The sequence below is a fragment of the Diadema setosum genome, chromosome 21 (assembly GCF_964275005.1).
Source record: "Diadema setosum chromosome 21, eeDiaSeto1, whole genome shotgun sequence".
NCBI classification, from domain to species: Eukaryota; Metazoa; Echinodermata; class Echinoidea; order Diadematoida; family Diadematidae; genus Diadema; species Diadema setosum.
The window spans coordinates 22,579,700-22,594,998 of record NC_092705.1 but is presented as its reverse complement, the minus strand read 5'-3'; the positions used below and the strand labels follow the sequence as shown (position 1 = coordinate 22,594,998).

The 15,299-nt window shown below is 36.5% G+C and overlaps 1 protein-coding gene across 1 annotated transcript; it reads left to right on the top strand.

The window, feature by feature from the left end:
- Positions 1–6,110: 6,110 nt before the first annotated feature.
- LOC140244407 (beta-1,4-galactosyltransferase 5-like) lies at positions 6,111–14,716 on the top strand. The gene is made up of 7 exons (XM_072324044.1): positions 6,111–6,300; positions 7,191–7,241; positions 7,795–8,060; positions 10,118–10,234; positions 10,876–11,063; positions 12,864–13,088; positions 14,530–14,716. Exons 1-7 carry the CDS (start codon positions 6,111–6,113, stop codon positions 14,714–14,716), a joined length of 1,224 nt encoding a protein of 407 aa, XP_072180145.1.
- Positions 14,717–15,299: the final 583 nt, after the last annotated feature.

Here is a 15,299-nt window from a genome sequence, read left to right as displayed (position 1 = left end):
TGTGTCCTTTGGCTTTTTATAGTGCGATAATGCACGTTATTCTTCAGTCTACTTTTCTTTGAGGAGAAAAGTGCTTGCAGCTGTAGGAACTTATAGGCCTATGTAATATCCCGTCGGATTGTGTGTTTGGTTATTTGAGCACCTTTAAGTGGATATGTTGCGCGTTGTTATTATTATTATTGTGTGTCCCCGGGTTTAAAGTGCAAAACGCCCCTTGTCAAAAGGCTAACGGTGCATCTGATTGAATAGTCAGGATGATCGGTTGTTTGACAATAGAGGGCGGGCTACATGAAATCGATGTGTCACAGCTCTTCGTTCTTTACTCACTTGCTGCATGTGACAGACAGTGTATGCTGTCTTGGTATAAATCATTGACATACAGTTCACGGTTTCAGAAAAGACAGCAGTGAAAACATCAGGCTGCAAGGTGAACTTTTTTGTTATTGTCTTACATCAATCACAAAAGTGCAGGGCCTTTCATTTTCATTTCTTTTTTCATTTCTGTGACCAGTTCCAATTTTCCCCTTCTCAGTGCAGAAATTCGCCTATTATGGAAAGTCGCAAATTTCAGCAACTGACACACTATGATTTGATTTAATGACAATAGACATGGCACGTACAGAAGCAATAAAATTTTGAGACAAGAAATCTACTGTGTGCAAATTATTTATTTATACTCTTGTATATATTGTATTATTACATTATATATATATATATATATATATATATATATATATATATATATATATATATATATATAAATATATATATATATATATATATATATATATATATATATATATATATATATATATATATATATATATATATTTACATATACATATGCATTCATATAAATTCTATATTCAGGTTGCATCTTTTCATCCATTCAAACTCTTCCTAACTTCCCAAAGTTGCTATCCACAAAATATGATATAAATAGTGTCGCCTGCTGGCCTATAGAAAAGAGCCCTCATATCTAAAATAAAGCTATTTAGCAACACGAACGATTCCTTGACTACATTACATGAAATTACAGAATGTAATTTTTTATCTAAGTTCGATAGTATCTGTGATGCAAATATGTTGTGTTATACATGAAGACAAAATGATATTTCCTAGTGTTTGCTTCAAAAGGAGAAAAAAAAACAGAATAAATTGATAAATTTCAAACGAAATATTTAAAGATTAAGTATATTACATTCGACTGTGTTGAATGATCAAACGAACTATTGCAGCAACAAACATGACAAAGGAGCAATCACAGCTTATGAAGTCCTCATTCAGCTAACGTATTGGCATTCATACCTATTTCAAACAATAGAAATTCAAAAATGATATAATGATAAGCAACAATATTTTGATAGACACACGAAAAAATAATTACCTTAAGAAGGTATTCTAGCATCCTCAGTCTGTCGAAGGCAAAACGCTTAAAATAAGAGCAACCTAAGTTCAACGGAAATGCTATATGACGTGCGTGTGGTACCATTCAGGTAATTGAGGGGAGTTATATTCGTTTGGTGTCAGGCTACACCAGTCGTGTGCGATCATGGTTGAGATTGCAAAGTTACACTATGGAGGCTTACAGGACGTTGCGAGGCCAACAAGACAAGGTTTAGTGACAGCAGCGGCCGTGACTTTCTTATATTATAGTACCGAATAACATAACGAGATGTTTAGCTCATTGTACCACCCAATCAAACAGAGCGAGAAAAAATCAATGTTGTATACGAGGCGGACAACTATTTTCTCCGCGGAACTCCAGTTTGGAAGAGTTATTGACTGTCTGGAGATCGAATCTTTATAGCTCAGTGATATAATCAGGTCACACCACTGCGATTACAGAGTTAACTATGTACCGCATGTAAGTATATCTATTTTATAGCTAATTTTTCATTCATTGCTATAACACATAACATCTTAATGATGATCATACGTACTTATAGCACTTCTTCGAGAAGAATGTCTGTATTTCTCTTATAAGTGTAAAAATTCTTACTAAAATCAAAATATTAGTAACATTCTTACTATGATAGTAACATCCTTACTATGATTTTTATATTTGTTATGAGGAATCGTTAACGGCCCGACAGACACCGTACAGTCACGCTACCTTCGAAACATTTAACTGCACATTACGTGAATATGAGACCAATCTGAAACAAATATCACACAACATTAGATATATAACGGACTCTTAAATGAATCCTACAAGAATTGGAACAATCATCCCCCAGCATTCCCACTGATTCCCACTGATCAGGGGCCCGTTGCATGAAACTTACCGTTGAATTTCAATGGTAACTACCGTCAAAATTAGGCATCACAGCCAATCAGCATCAAGGATTGTAAAATTTACCGCTGATTTGAAGACTTACCGCTAGAAAGGAGCGGTAAGTTCAGCGGTAAGGGTTTTATGCAACAGGGCCCAGGTATTAGCGATCCCCTAAAAAATAAAAAAAAGACAAAACTTTCAATGAATAATAGCGATACAAGTACACTATATGCAGACTAGCAGTATATTGCCAGCTGCAGGACTAGTAGTAGTGGTGGTGGAGGGGTTGGTGTTGGTAGTACATGTACTACTAGTAGGCCTAATGATAAAGATAAAAGTGGTATAAATTGTTATGATGGTAGCGCAGCAGTTGATGTAAATAATTATAGATGTTCTACTTTTTAAAGTTGAAGTACATGTAGTTGAAGTATATAGTATTGGACAGAGCAAGTAACGATTGTAGAAGTTCAAGTACTATTGGTAGTAGAGGTGGTTGCAGTATAGCAGGAGAAAGAGCAGTTCTGGCAGTAGACTTGGCACATATATATCTCCGATTCATGCGTCCTCTTATCAAACTTTAAGCACGAAAGTGAAAATCGTAGTATAGCTATGTAGCTCATAGTTGCAGTTCATTTGGGTTTCTTTCACGCTAGATCAAATTTTAGGATATTATCCACAGTAAGATTCCGTGGTGTGCAATGTACATTTTAGTATTGTAGAGTTTTATGATTACGTCAATGTCACACAACATGGTGCTTAATCATCATAAAGTTGTCTAGCTAAGTTTCCATAATGGTTAATGCACGAAACATCTATCACATATCCCTTTGGAACGGGCACGGGAGACTTGAACTCAAGTCGAGCATACATCCATGCAGTCACGCAATGGACTTTCATGTCAACGAAACTTATCAGTGTGTCGGTGAATATCGCAAGGCCCATCTGTGTAGAAACCATAGCAATCGTTTCCCCGGAAACGCTACAGCCTCCTTCCTTCCGGCTTCTCTGATCTCAAAAAAAAAAAAGAAAAAAAAGTGTTATTCTGTACTACACACACAAACAGACATACACATGCACCCACACACAACTAACGCTTTAACTAATGTTAAAGTCCGTGAGTAATCACGGACATAAGAAGAGAGTATAGAATCGTATTGGCAAAGGGAAGTGAGGCACTGTATTCAACATCCATCTTTTAATTGTTTCTTTCACGAAATTCTCTGGTTGTGCACATGATGTGCTAGGAATTTTGTAATCATGATATCAAATATACGTATAACATACATACATTTTAAATATAAATACACCATATGTGTGTATTATGTAATGTATGTACAGTATATGTCTACACTAAATGTTTATGTGTTTTACCCTTTAACGAACTAAGAAATAATCGCCAGATAAGAGGGGGCTTTTATGGTTAATTTTGGTGAAATTTTGAAAAGCAAGATTCTCAACAGGCAAATGAACGAAATAACGATGGGAATGTTGTTCATCCGTGATGCTTTAGTGGGTGGGTATGCCAAGTTTTTTCTTTCTTTCTTTCTTTCTTTCTTTCTTTCTTTCTTTCTGTCTTTCTTTTCTCTTCTTCATTAAATTTGTTTTGTATTTTCTTTTTGTTGTATTTTTTACAGCTGTAATAGCATTCAAAGTGTTCGAGCATTTTAATATCTATCACACAATTGGAGTATGATTGCGATGCAACTTCAAGCATTTCAATATTTCAGAACCGTAGACGAATAGCATAATAACTGTACATGGTTTTATTCTCTCGGTTCAGAACATAGATTACGCCCTCTAGAGCTAAAGCGATTTTGATAACGGCGAATATCAGAGACGAGGGTGTCCCGTTTTGACATAATTGTTCATTGTCGTCTTTCCGAGGAATATCATAAGGAAATACTTTCTCTTATCACTTTTCTACCACAGATTTGGTCGCCGACGATTGTGGAATGTCATATCAAGCCCAGCAGTTTGGATTTGTGCGATCTGCTGCTTTGGTCTCTTTACATTTTTCAGCAGTAGTCATGGAAACGACTTTGAAAATACACGAAGAAGTCAAGGTGTTTGATATGACGCGCTATTATTGCTTTACCTATCATAATCGTTATGATTATACTTCTGTATATTATGTGATACACCCGCATAACACAAAATAAAGAAAGGGAGTGAGTGTGTGTGTGCGATTTTGCATGTGTTTTGCAAACACTCTGTCACTACATAGTGTCAGAATATAGCTGTTGAAATTGGAACAGATTACAAACAGGCATTTCCACTATGTGGAGATAAAAATACAATATGTGACCCTGCATCACAAAACCAACAAAAAGTCAACAGACGTGGATTTTTGGGCAAATTAGATTCAGGAGTAGCAGACTTTTTATTAAGGCTTAAAATGATGTATAACTCAAATAATTCAAATAAACTCTCCTAACTTATAGTTAATGCTGAAAAGAAAACAAACACTCTGGAAAAGTGTGAAGTAAGAGAAGAGGCTCTGAAGTAATGGTTTATTCAAACGCTTAATCTTTCCCGAGACGTGCTAGCTGTGCGATAAATGGACCTATAAAACAGGATGTAAACCGTGGCGGCAACAACAAAGGAAAGAAAAAGCATGCTCTATCAAAGAAATCTCTCCTTGAATAATTCCAACTTTCAAAGCAGTAGCATTATCTTTTCAAAAGTTATTGAAGTTGAAAGTGAAGAGTGTGCAAAGGATTTTCCAGAAATGAAAAGGGGGCCTCTAAAACACTCCTGGTTGCACCACTCTACAAAGAAGGATTTGTAGAAAAACTGCTGGAAACACACTTTCCGGTTCATTTTATGATCCCAAACGTAAGCATTATGTAAAATAAGAATAACTTTTCAAAAAATATGAAAAAAAATGAGATTGACTTGGTAGAACCGTTTCACCCTTTTTGAGTTGTCACGAAAAACGATGGGGTGCGAGTGCGACTTTCTGTTGGTTTTATTTCAGCACGGTCACATTGATATTGAATACTTTCTTAGGTATCGGCAAGTTAACTTACAACTGTAACAATCTCTTTCCCTTACCTCGCTAATTGTGAATAATCAGATTTTTTAATCTATAGAATACATCTTTTGACTGAAAACACAAAACTTCATGATCTTTTTTGTCCTCCTTGTATCTCTATCAGTCTCACAAGCATAAGTATTCTGTTCGAAAACGTTTTTATACCCGACTCTGCCCGGTACATTTCTTTTATAAAGGAGAAATACCTGATCATATACATTATTATTATCCTCATTAATCATCATCATCATCATCATCATCATCATTATTATCATTATTGTTATTATTATTATTAGTAGTAGTAGTAGTAGTAGTAGTAGTAGTACCATTATCATTATTATTATCATTATTGTTATCATAATCATAGTTGTTATTATTATCAGTATTGTTATTATAATCTTTACAATAATATTACTAAAATGGTATGAGTTCAAGTGATCAATCCTTACTAGCACTTGTGCTATCTTTGATCCTTTTGACAACTACATCCTATGATAAATATTATACTACTCTTCTCATCTCTTTCTCCTTCTCTTTTTTCTTTTATTTTCTTTTTCCTACGTTTTCCTCATTTCATATTTGTTATATACATCTAATATGTTCTTGCCAATGAAAGCCGGTTTAGTTCTCATGTTTACGCATGTGTCTTTGTCTAGCTTGACTTATGTGCAAGTGTATTTTGAACTTTTGTATCCATTCATGTGTTCTTGTATTCATGTATTCATGTAGGCCTACTCATTTACTCATTTACATGTTGCTGTTGTTAATGAACTCCAGACTTCATTAGTGAATTAAGGAATGTATTCCCTTACAGACTGGAATTTGATTAAGGGTCCGGAGAGGAAGTTTGCATCCCTGCGACTTAAAAATGGTAGCAGACCCTCGACGGTTTCCTCTCATGGCATAACTGGTACGGAGGGCGGAACGACCGAAGAATTCACTCATAGCAAGCCTTACGACTCCTACGATAGTGGTTCCATTGACGACGGTAAGTCATGGCTATGAATAGAACTGATTTCTTTTTTATTTGAAAAAATACGAATATCATCTATGAAAAAAAAATAGCGAACATATTTTTTCTAGCATAAAAGAGTGTAGATATGTGCTATTAAACGAATATTGTTGGCAATGCTATCTTTGTCTTGGAAAACATCTGCAACTAGGATTGCACAGTTATCTTATACATAGGTATCTCTCTCTTCTTCTTTTTTTTTTTTTCTTCTTTTGCTCTTCCCATCTGTCATTTCAAAACCAAAAGGCAACACATAATCTTTTTTTTTTACCTCTAATATCATGAGCTTTTTTCTTAAATTGTATATGGGATTTTGCGTTTAATACGTCACACAAGGAAAAAATAATCTGAAGAGCTCTCCTGACCAGAACAAAACTACTAGTACTCTTTTATATCCTAATAATTAAATGAATTCAGAGTGAGGTTGTGTGCATCATATTGTCGTCCTCTTGTTAAAGCAGAAACAAACAAAAAAAAATCATATGAAATGATGATCATGATTATAACTATAGGAATTGTGATATCAATTATAACAGTAGTATGAGACCATTCATGCCACTGTTAACATTGGTGACAGTACGGTAGTGAACATAGCCGGTAGAAATGATAATTACTACGGCCACTGGGATCAAACTCAGTTTAATACATCGTACTACAGTATTCACTCCACTTCCCTCAGGGTATCACTCTGTGTCACACACGAGGGCATCTAACCACCAGTTACATTCAGTTTTCAAACGGACGTATCACATCCATCATCACATTCGGGTAACTACAAGAATGAGGGAATAAACTAAAAGAATATGCTAATCTCTTGCACTATTTTTTTTTCCTTTTATTCGTCTGTCTCCTATGTACACATGCAGGGGATGTCGAAGTGTTGGAAAACGACGTATGCAGACTTGGGTCAAAACAAGGTGACAAGCGATTTATAACTTTTCCGACACTGTATAACTGTAATTGTACTTGTATGAATCATGGTACGGAGTATAGAGTCTTAGTGGTAGTAGCAGCCAGTACTGGCAGCAGTAGTAGTAATAGTTAGCAGTGAGATTTTAGTTGTTAATTATTTCTTTTTTTTTTACTTAATGAATTTGATTGATGTGGTGATGATACAAGCATTAGTAGAGATGCTGGCAATGTAGCATAGGTGGCAGCAGCAGAAATAGAAGTATTTTATGTGATGACACAAAAAGAGATATTTAATCAATCATATTAATAATAAAAGGTTTGCTATAATTGTCATCGATGTTATGCCGAAATGAGGCCGTAATAATGATAAATGACAATTATAACTATAAAATAAATATATAATAATCATACAAAATCCCACGGTAGCTGAACTATAGATAAATGCCAAAATTTCCGACAACAGCTTTCAGCCGTTTGAATAATCTCAAATCTTTGACAAAGAAAGCAAAGAAAACCAATTTCTTTTTTTCATCGCGAGAACATTCCTACAATCCCCAGAAATTAATGCAGCATTCAAGGTCAAGGTTGCTGACATCAATCTCCACAGCGTCGAGGACGAGGTCTTCGCAAAATCACGATCCGATGTGGTGCTCTATGTCGCCAGAATGCGCGCCATCCTCTCCACGATCCGTAGTCTTCCCTCCGGGCGCTATCTCAATAACGCGGCTTACAGGGCAGAAAATGAGAAGGGCTTGGTCATAGGGAATTACGTGTACCGGGCAGGTGGCCACTGGAAACCAATAGACTGCGAGCCAAGATGGAAGGTTAGAACTCCTCCTTTGATACTGTACATACTTGACTCTCACAGAGAAATTCCAGTGATTTTTCATTGTCTTATGTTCTTTTTTTTTATTTCCCTTCCTTTTCTAGAGAAGAGGTTTTATAAACATTTCTGAGCAGGAAATTTAAAAATCAGCACCAACCTCCAATGAAGCCAAGATAAATGATGTCAGTATCGATTAAAAGGGGAATTTCAAAGTAGAGAAAAACACATTACCTGCAGTAATATGGACATTCTCCTGGACTTTTAATCAAACCATTTGTAATGTTCGTGAATCCTTACTCGAACATTGCAATGACTGGACCCGAGATCTGACAGCGCTCTTTAGAATCCCGGATCAGCTGATCAGTGTGTCTTTAGCAGTTGTTTGATATTTGGATTACCCTGATAGCAGAGACACGTCAGAATGACGTCAATTTCACGTCAGCGCTGTAGTCAGAAACTGTCGACAATAAGACGTATTTTTGCTCAAATGGAAGACGTAACAAGACGTCATTTTTAGACGTCAGAAATAGCATGTTGTCTTTTTTACGTAAATAAACAAAGATAATGGACGTCATCTAGAAGTCTTAGACTGGCGTCAGAATGTCGTATTTTTTGCTCAAATCGAAGACGTCAAAAAGATGTCACATTTGTGATGACTGTCTGATGTCTAGGTGGTAATACAAAGACGTGTAACGTTAAAATTACTACCTTAAAGACAAAATGTCACGTCAAAATAATGTCATAAAAATGCTGTTTACACGTCAATTTACCGCGTTTTTACGTATATTGATACTGAAAAAAGACGCTTAAAGAGTCTTTTGACGAAAATAATCAGAGAAAAGGACATCATTCTGATGTCGTTTTTTTTAGCCGAGACATATTAATTAGTATCATCACAAGATCTAATCAAGCTGTGGGCATCTTCAGGTACAGCTTTACGAATCTAACCTAACCTACATCAAGTTCTAAATCCTATACCTATGACAATGCCTACAAACCTGATGAGGTGATGGTGCCATTGATTATGGTACTCTGGTCCACCTCAACCTGCGCACAAATCTACACTACTGTTGTTGTGTTGTTTAAATGAAATCATAAGACGATCTTGCGTTCAAACATCGTAAGGGTTTATACTTTGATGACGTTTAGAAGAAAAGGGTTTATTGTCAATCTTATAAGAATGAAACAAAAACAGTAATTTTTAAGGGATTTTTTTTAACAAGACAGGTGAAGGTGCTGAAATCATTACTTCATTCTTCTGTGCTCCTGGTACAGTTATCCATGTAGTGAGAAGACGTCTTGCAAAACTTCAGATTTCATTCATTTGTCGTGTAACATCAATTCTTTTTTTCATGAAACCTCTACTTTTTTTATTTCATTTAAATCTATTTATTCAATTGTCTCAACTTGAGTACGGATTGCCTTGAATTTAAAACACACATTCGATTCATTTCACAGACCATAGCTTCCTGTTGTTGATAATCTGCACTTCTTGTGTACGTGTTTCACAAAGGTTATTAAGTGATTGTACCCATGAGGTATTTTCTTTGTTTCGCACTTAAGGCTGTTCCTTTGCTTTATTTTTGATAAACCATTTCACAGTTAGCAATAGTCTGCAGTAAACTGTGGAACCACAGACTTAACAAAAAATGAAATACTCTTTAAGAAGAGCAGTTGAAAACGTCCAAGCAGAAAGTGGTAATCTATGTGATTGTATGTGTAAGTGCTGCATGGAAATCTGTTGTTACTTAGTTTGAAAGAATACACATTCACCTGTACATTCCAATATGCACGTGGTTCATACATGAATATAGTTTTCATGAAAATTTATCCAGTTTTTCAAAAACGTCTGTTGCAAGCCAATTTCAAGAGAAGGTGCGCAGTGACCTATATGACCTATGTCTGCGCATGCTCAGATTACAACTGTGAACTGGTTTATTGTTGATACTTCTATATAGACCCTATGCGTGTGTGTGTGTGTTCGTGTGCGTGTGTGTGTGATTTTGAATGTATCACAATCATACACAGTGAAATTTCTCGTCCTTTCCAATGCAGGTTGCCATCGTCATTCCATTCAGGAGGCGCCACGCCCATCTCTCGGTGCTGTTACGTAACCTCATACCCCTCCTCAAGCTGCAGAAACTAGAATTTAGAATTTTCGTAAGCGAGCAGGTAAGCAACTTGCTCCGCCTCAGGTCCCCACCCCTGCCCCAAAAACCAGAAGTATTAGTCATGTATTCAGATGTCCTTTCATCTATGTTCTTGATGAACTGTGTCGAGCAAACGTGGAAAAAATACATGTATTATAATTCATAAACACATTGATTCTCGGTATATTAAATGCATATTGATGGATCACATGGTCCTGTACGAGACAGAAAAGATTTGTTTTATTGTTTGTTTGTCCGCAAAACATTGCCTTGATAGATTTCCTTTGGGAAAATAGTTTTATCAGGTGTACGAATAATATTCTTTTTTTTTATACTTACGTTGCAAGATGAAAAAGAATACTCATGTATCAATATAGGCAACTTCATTTTCAGCCACTGTGAGCTATCGAATGCAATTGGCAGAATAGCCATGGAATGGCAGAGTAAAATGGCAGAAGGACGGCAACACCGCACGCATTTCGTTCGGCCCCTTTTCAAGGCGTTCGCAATTATTGTTGTCAAGAAGTTACTATGGCGAGCTGTCGGAAACAAAAGCGGTCAGCTTTTACGGATTCATAGGTCCCTGTAGGTTGCTGCCATGGCAATTGCAATAAATACGATCTCTTTTCATCCTTTTACGATGCCCGGTCTCGAACTCGACAGAACAACGACGTCATTTTCAACCGAGGCTTGATGAAGAACATCGGGTTTCTGGAGGCCACCAAGTTCGGCTGGTGGGACTGCGTGATTTTCCACGACATCGACCAGATCCCGATGAGGGGCGCCAATTATTACGGCTGCGATGGGATGCCGAGACACCTTTGTGCAAGGCCCGAGGAGATGGCATACAAGTAAGGCTCGAAAGAAAGGGAGAGAGAGAAAATTTACTCTTGAAGAGATAAGAGGGAATTTATATATATATATATATATATATATATATATATATATATATATATATATATATATAACACGAGGAATCAAAAGAAAGAATGCAAAGAAAACCCCACACCATTCTTCAGTTGCCTTGAACAATGAATCGAACAAATGTATGAAATTGTGAATATTGATGAAAGTTGATCTTAAAAAGTAGCAAAGTATAAGACATTTAACTGTCACATAATACATTCTCTCATAAAAATCGCACAGTTGGAAAGAAAGAAAGACCATGCACATGATAATATTAAGACGATTAACCATTTTATGGACACACCCTTCATCGAGAGTGTGTACCAAAATGAGTCCATTTAGGGTTATTGATTTATTATACCTTCGGAGACGCTATTTAAAACAAGATTTGGGTATTTATACGCTTTACTTTGGTATGAAAATACAAAGCTGGCCGAAAGCGTAGAGAGCATCTACCGGGGGTCATCTTATGAGACCGACAACTACGAGTCATACAGCCTACGAGTTTGACGCTAGGCAAATAGGGCCCACGAATTCGACACTATCGGTAGAAACAGCCCACCTGTTTGACATTACAATTTAATGTATAGGTCTCGTGGGACTTAATGCATAGGTCTTGTCGGCCGTGTTTGCTAAGAGTCGAACTTATAAATTATATTACTCGTGGCCTGTATGACTCCTGGGTTGTATGATTCGTGGGTGTCAAACTCGTGACGTGCACCTTGCTTCACTAACCAGGAAGCAGGAAATATTCATTTTCATTCCATTCACTTCATTCACTGAATTGTAATCAATGTTAATGGGAAATTATGCAAATTATTAAAAAAAAAGTTCGTTTGTTTTATTATCATAACATCGTTATTAATCGTTTTTAATTTCGAAAATTAAACGTTACCAATCCGAATCGTTCAGTAACCCAAGTTTTCTGCAAATTTCACCGGCTGAATCTATAATTGCCATCATGACTAGGCTGTTGAAGTAATCACAAATTTGTAAGCGCTGTTGTATTATAATCTTTGTATATTAAATTTACAAAATATAATTATGTTACTTTCTTTGATATCTGTGGGATGATTGTTACGAAAGCAACACTGTGTAATTTGTGTCAAAACTTAAAGAATGAAATGAAAGAAATGAAACATAGAAAATCTCCTGCAAGTAATTTTACAACACAGCTTACATCCCTACTGATTCGGTGCATCTAACATTAGTCATGCTTAGATTTGATAGATTAGATAATGACAATGATAATGATAATGAAAAACACTTATAAAGCGCTCAATACCGATGTTTCTAAACGCATTAATCCGACAAAAAAAAAATGAAGTAAGATACAGTATTATGCACATATGATAAAGCAACAACAACAACAACAACAAGATAAGAATGTAATGCAAACAAAATATATGTCCACGGTTAGCAAAGAAAGGGATTTCTTCTCCTTGTACGCTGATTAAAAGGTCAAACCAACTCTCGATGTGAAAGCAGAGGCATCGTGGAAGCAAAACAGTCTCTTGGTTTGAAAGGGGTGTAATTCAGTTTTTATTCCATTCAACCAATTTCTGCGCTTTCGTCGTTCGTACATTGTATGACCTCCGGAGGTGAATCGAATTTTAAAGACAAAATATATCTTGTTTAACTATCCTGTGTGATATTTTGCGTAACTATGAAATTTCGAATTAAACAGTAGAACTAAAAGGTTGCATTTTCTCCTCATGATTACCAGAGTACGCTTCTTTTTGTAGACCCGCCTACCAGCTGTTGTTCGGCGGCGTGGTAGGCGTGACTGCGCGACAAATGAAAGGATCCAATGGGTACTCGAACTTCTACTGGGGATGGGGCGGCGAGGACGATGACCTATTAAAACGTCTGCATGCCCGCGGGTACAAGCCTACACGGGACCTCAAACAAGGATACTACAGAACGCTCAATCACACCAAGAAAACCGAGAATGAACTGTGCGAAGAAGTGTGAGTAAACAATCAACTGGGAATGAAACCAAAGAATACGTATAGATTGGATGAATGCAGCGATAGAAATAGAATACATCTACGAAAGTTTGAGGGGGTCTAGGGCAATTACCCCAGGGGCAATTACCCCGGACCCTTCCCCTGGCCCTAATCCTAATCCTAACCAGTGTAGGGTCCATGTCCTAACCCTAACCCTAACCCTAACTCCTAACCCTAAAACTAACCCATACAGTGCCATACCCCAATCTTTACTCTAACCTTACCACTAGCAAGTATTTAGCCGGTAGTAATTGCCCTCTGGGGGTAGCCGGATTTGAGGAGCATCAGCATGATCAGACAATCTGCAGAATAGTTATGATTTTTTTTTTTAGATTTTCAGTGCAGAAATATGTATTTTGTGACGTCACGTATGGAAAACAGAATATAGAGTGTTTAAAGAAAATTCAACATAATGTATTTCCACTTTTCTAGCATAATTATTAAATAGCACTTAATTTTACCTCTTTCGGAAAACAGGGGAAATGATACTACCCTTAACATAATTATGTCGATATACAACTCGAGAGAGTGCGTTCCTTACAGGAAACATACAATTTTGTGGGATGCTTTGTATGTGTTCTGTTTACATAAGGTCACAAAATATTGTAGTCTTCTCCTCCAGTGATGGCTGCAGAGAAACTTTAAATATTAATAAACTTGCGTTTCTCAAACTTTCACTAACTGTTGTTAGTTGTTCACTAAATACGAGATTGCAGCTTTCACTTTGCCCACGTATGCAGTTGTATGCAGGCATTATTCGATTTTAGTTTCATTCCTCTTTTTACGTGAGGTGAGAGGCCAGCTTGTAATAACTCTCTAAGGCGCTATGCCCCGTCGAACAGTACTAATAAGTACTAATAAATCTTCTTATCCTGCACTAAAAGCGTCCAGGTGAGTTTCAACATGTCGTGTTCTCACGTTAGGGCTAATATACGTAAGGTTTCCGTAATTTTACCATGGAAACAAACCGTAAAATTGTGAATTGTAGCAGCATTTGTTTAATGCATTGGATGCTTTTTGTGCCCCAAACGTATTTTCTTTAAGAAGTACGTCTTTTATTATTCTTTGCAGAAGACTGTCCCTGTTACCCTTTAGTCGTTACCGGCCAGCCAACGTAACAGAGAAATGCATCCCAATAGGCATACACTGATACTTGAGGCTCATAGAGGGATGACAGCCCAACGCATTGAAGCTAGGCTAAAAAAAACTGTTTAAAAACACGGCTGGGAAGAAAATGTTATCTGCATTTCAAAGGTACATTCACGTGCAAGAATATATTGATAGTTGCAGATGACTTCGCTCTAAAACGGAAAGAAATAATGTTATGTCGGAGGTCAATTCCACCAAATCACAAGTCATGCTTTAAATGCACTAAGCTATCACTATATCCTTCCCGTTACAGTTATTGTCTCTTGGGCAAATCCAACGAGCGCATGCTGTGGGACGGCATCAACAACATCACTTACTCCAAGGAACGACTGGACTTGTCACTCCTTTACACACACGTGGCTGTAGATATACGAAAGGAGTCCTGGAACAGCGGCTACGCTCCTTGTGAGAAGCAAAAGAAATCGACTGACGGGAGATGACAACACGCGATTTCATAGTGGCATAAATAAAAACAAAAAAAAAGAAAAACGCCATAAAAACTGAAAATAAAACAATACCAATTTTTGTAATATAAAGTCAAGTGTCCAAATAAATTCAATTTTTTTTTTATAAAATACAGTTAATTGTTGTATTTTCACTTTTATGACAACAAACATAATGATGTTTGACGAGATGACAGTCCTTTCTTGACATGATTAAAGGGAACATAGGTTAATATAACTATAAAAAATGTCTGCACTATATTTATACTATATGTTTTCTTATAGTGGTTTATTCCTGTTTTTTTTTTCAAGAACGATATATGTCTATCGTTATTAGCCGTAAAAGTCTTTTAAAAGGTTTTAAAAAGAGATGCAAATTGCTTCAGATGATTACGCAGAGCATTCTATACACCGGATTCATGATGTCTTAAAGATTTATGAGCTATCGGGTCCCTAGTCGGCCGTGTTAATTGGAGTAGTGCTACACTCTAAATTCGTTGGATTAAAAAGTAGTCCAATAAGACCATGAGGAGGGACAAATCCACAAAAGATTACAATTTTTGGTCTAAATGATTTAGAA

Excerpts from the sequence above, each read along its gene's own strand:
- LOC140244407 (XM_072324044.1), top strand. The coding sequence starts at position 6,111 with ATGTATTCCCTTACAGACTGGAATTTGATTAAGGGTCCGGAGAGGAAG. Across the intron at positions 10,235-10,875 it reads GAATTTTCGTAAGCGAGCAG|AACAACGACGTCATTTTCAA; the intron begins GTAAGCAACTTG and ends CGAACTCGACAG. Across the intron at positions 13,089-14,529 it reads AATGAACTGTGCGAAGAAGT|TTATTGTCTCTTGGGCAAAT; the intron begins GTGAGTAAACAA and ends TTCCCGTTACAG.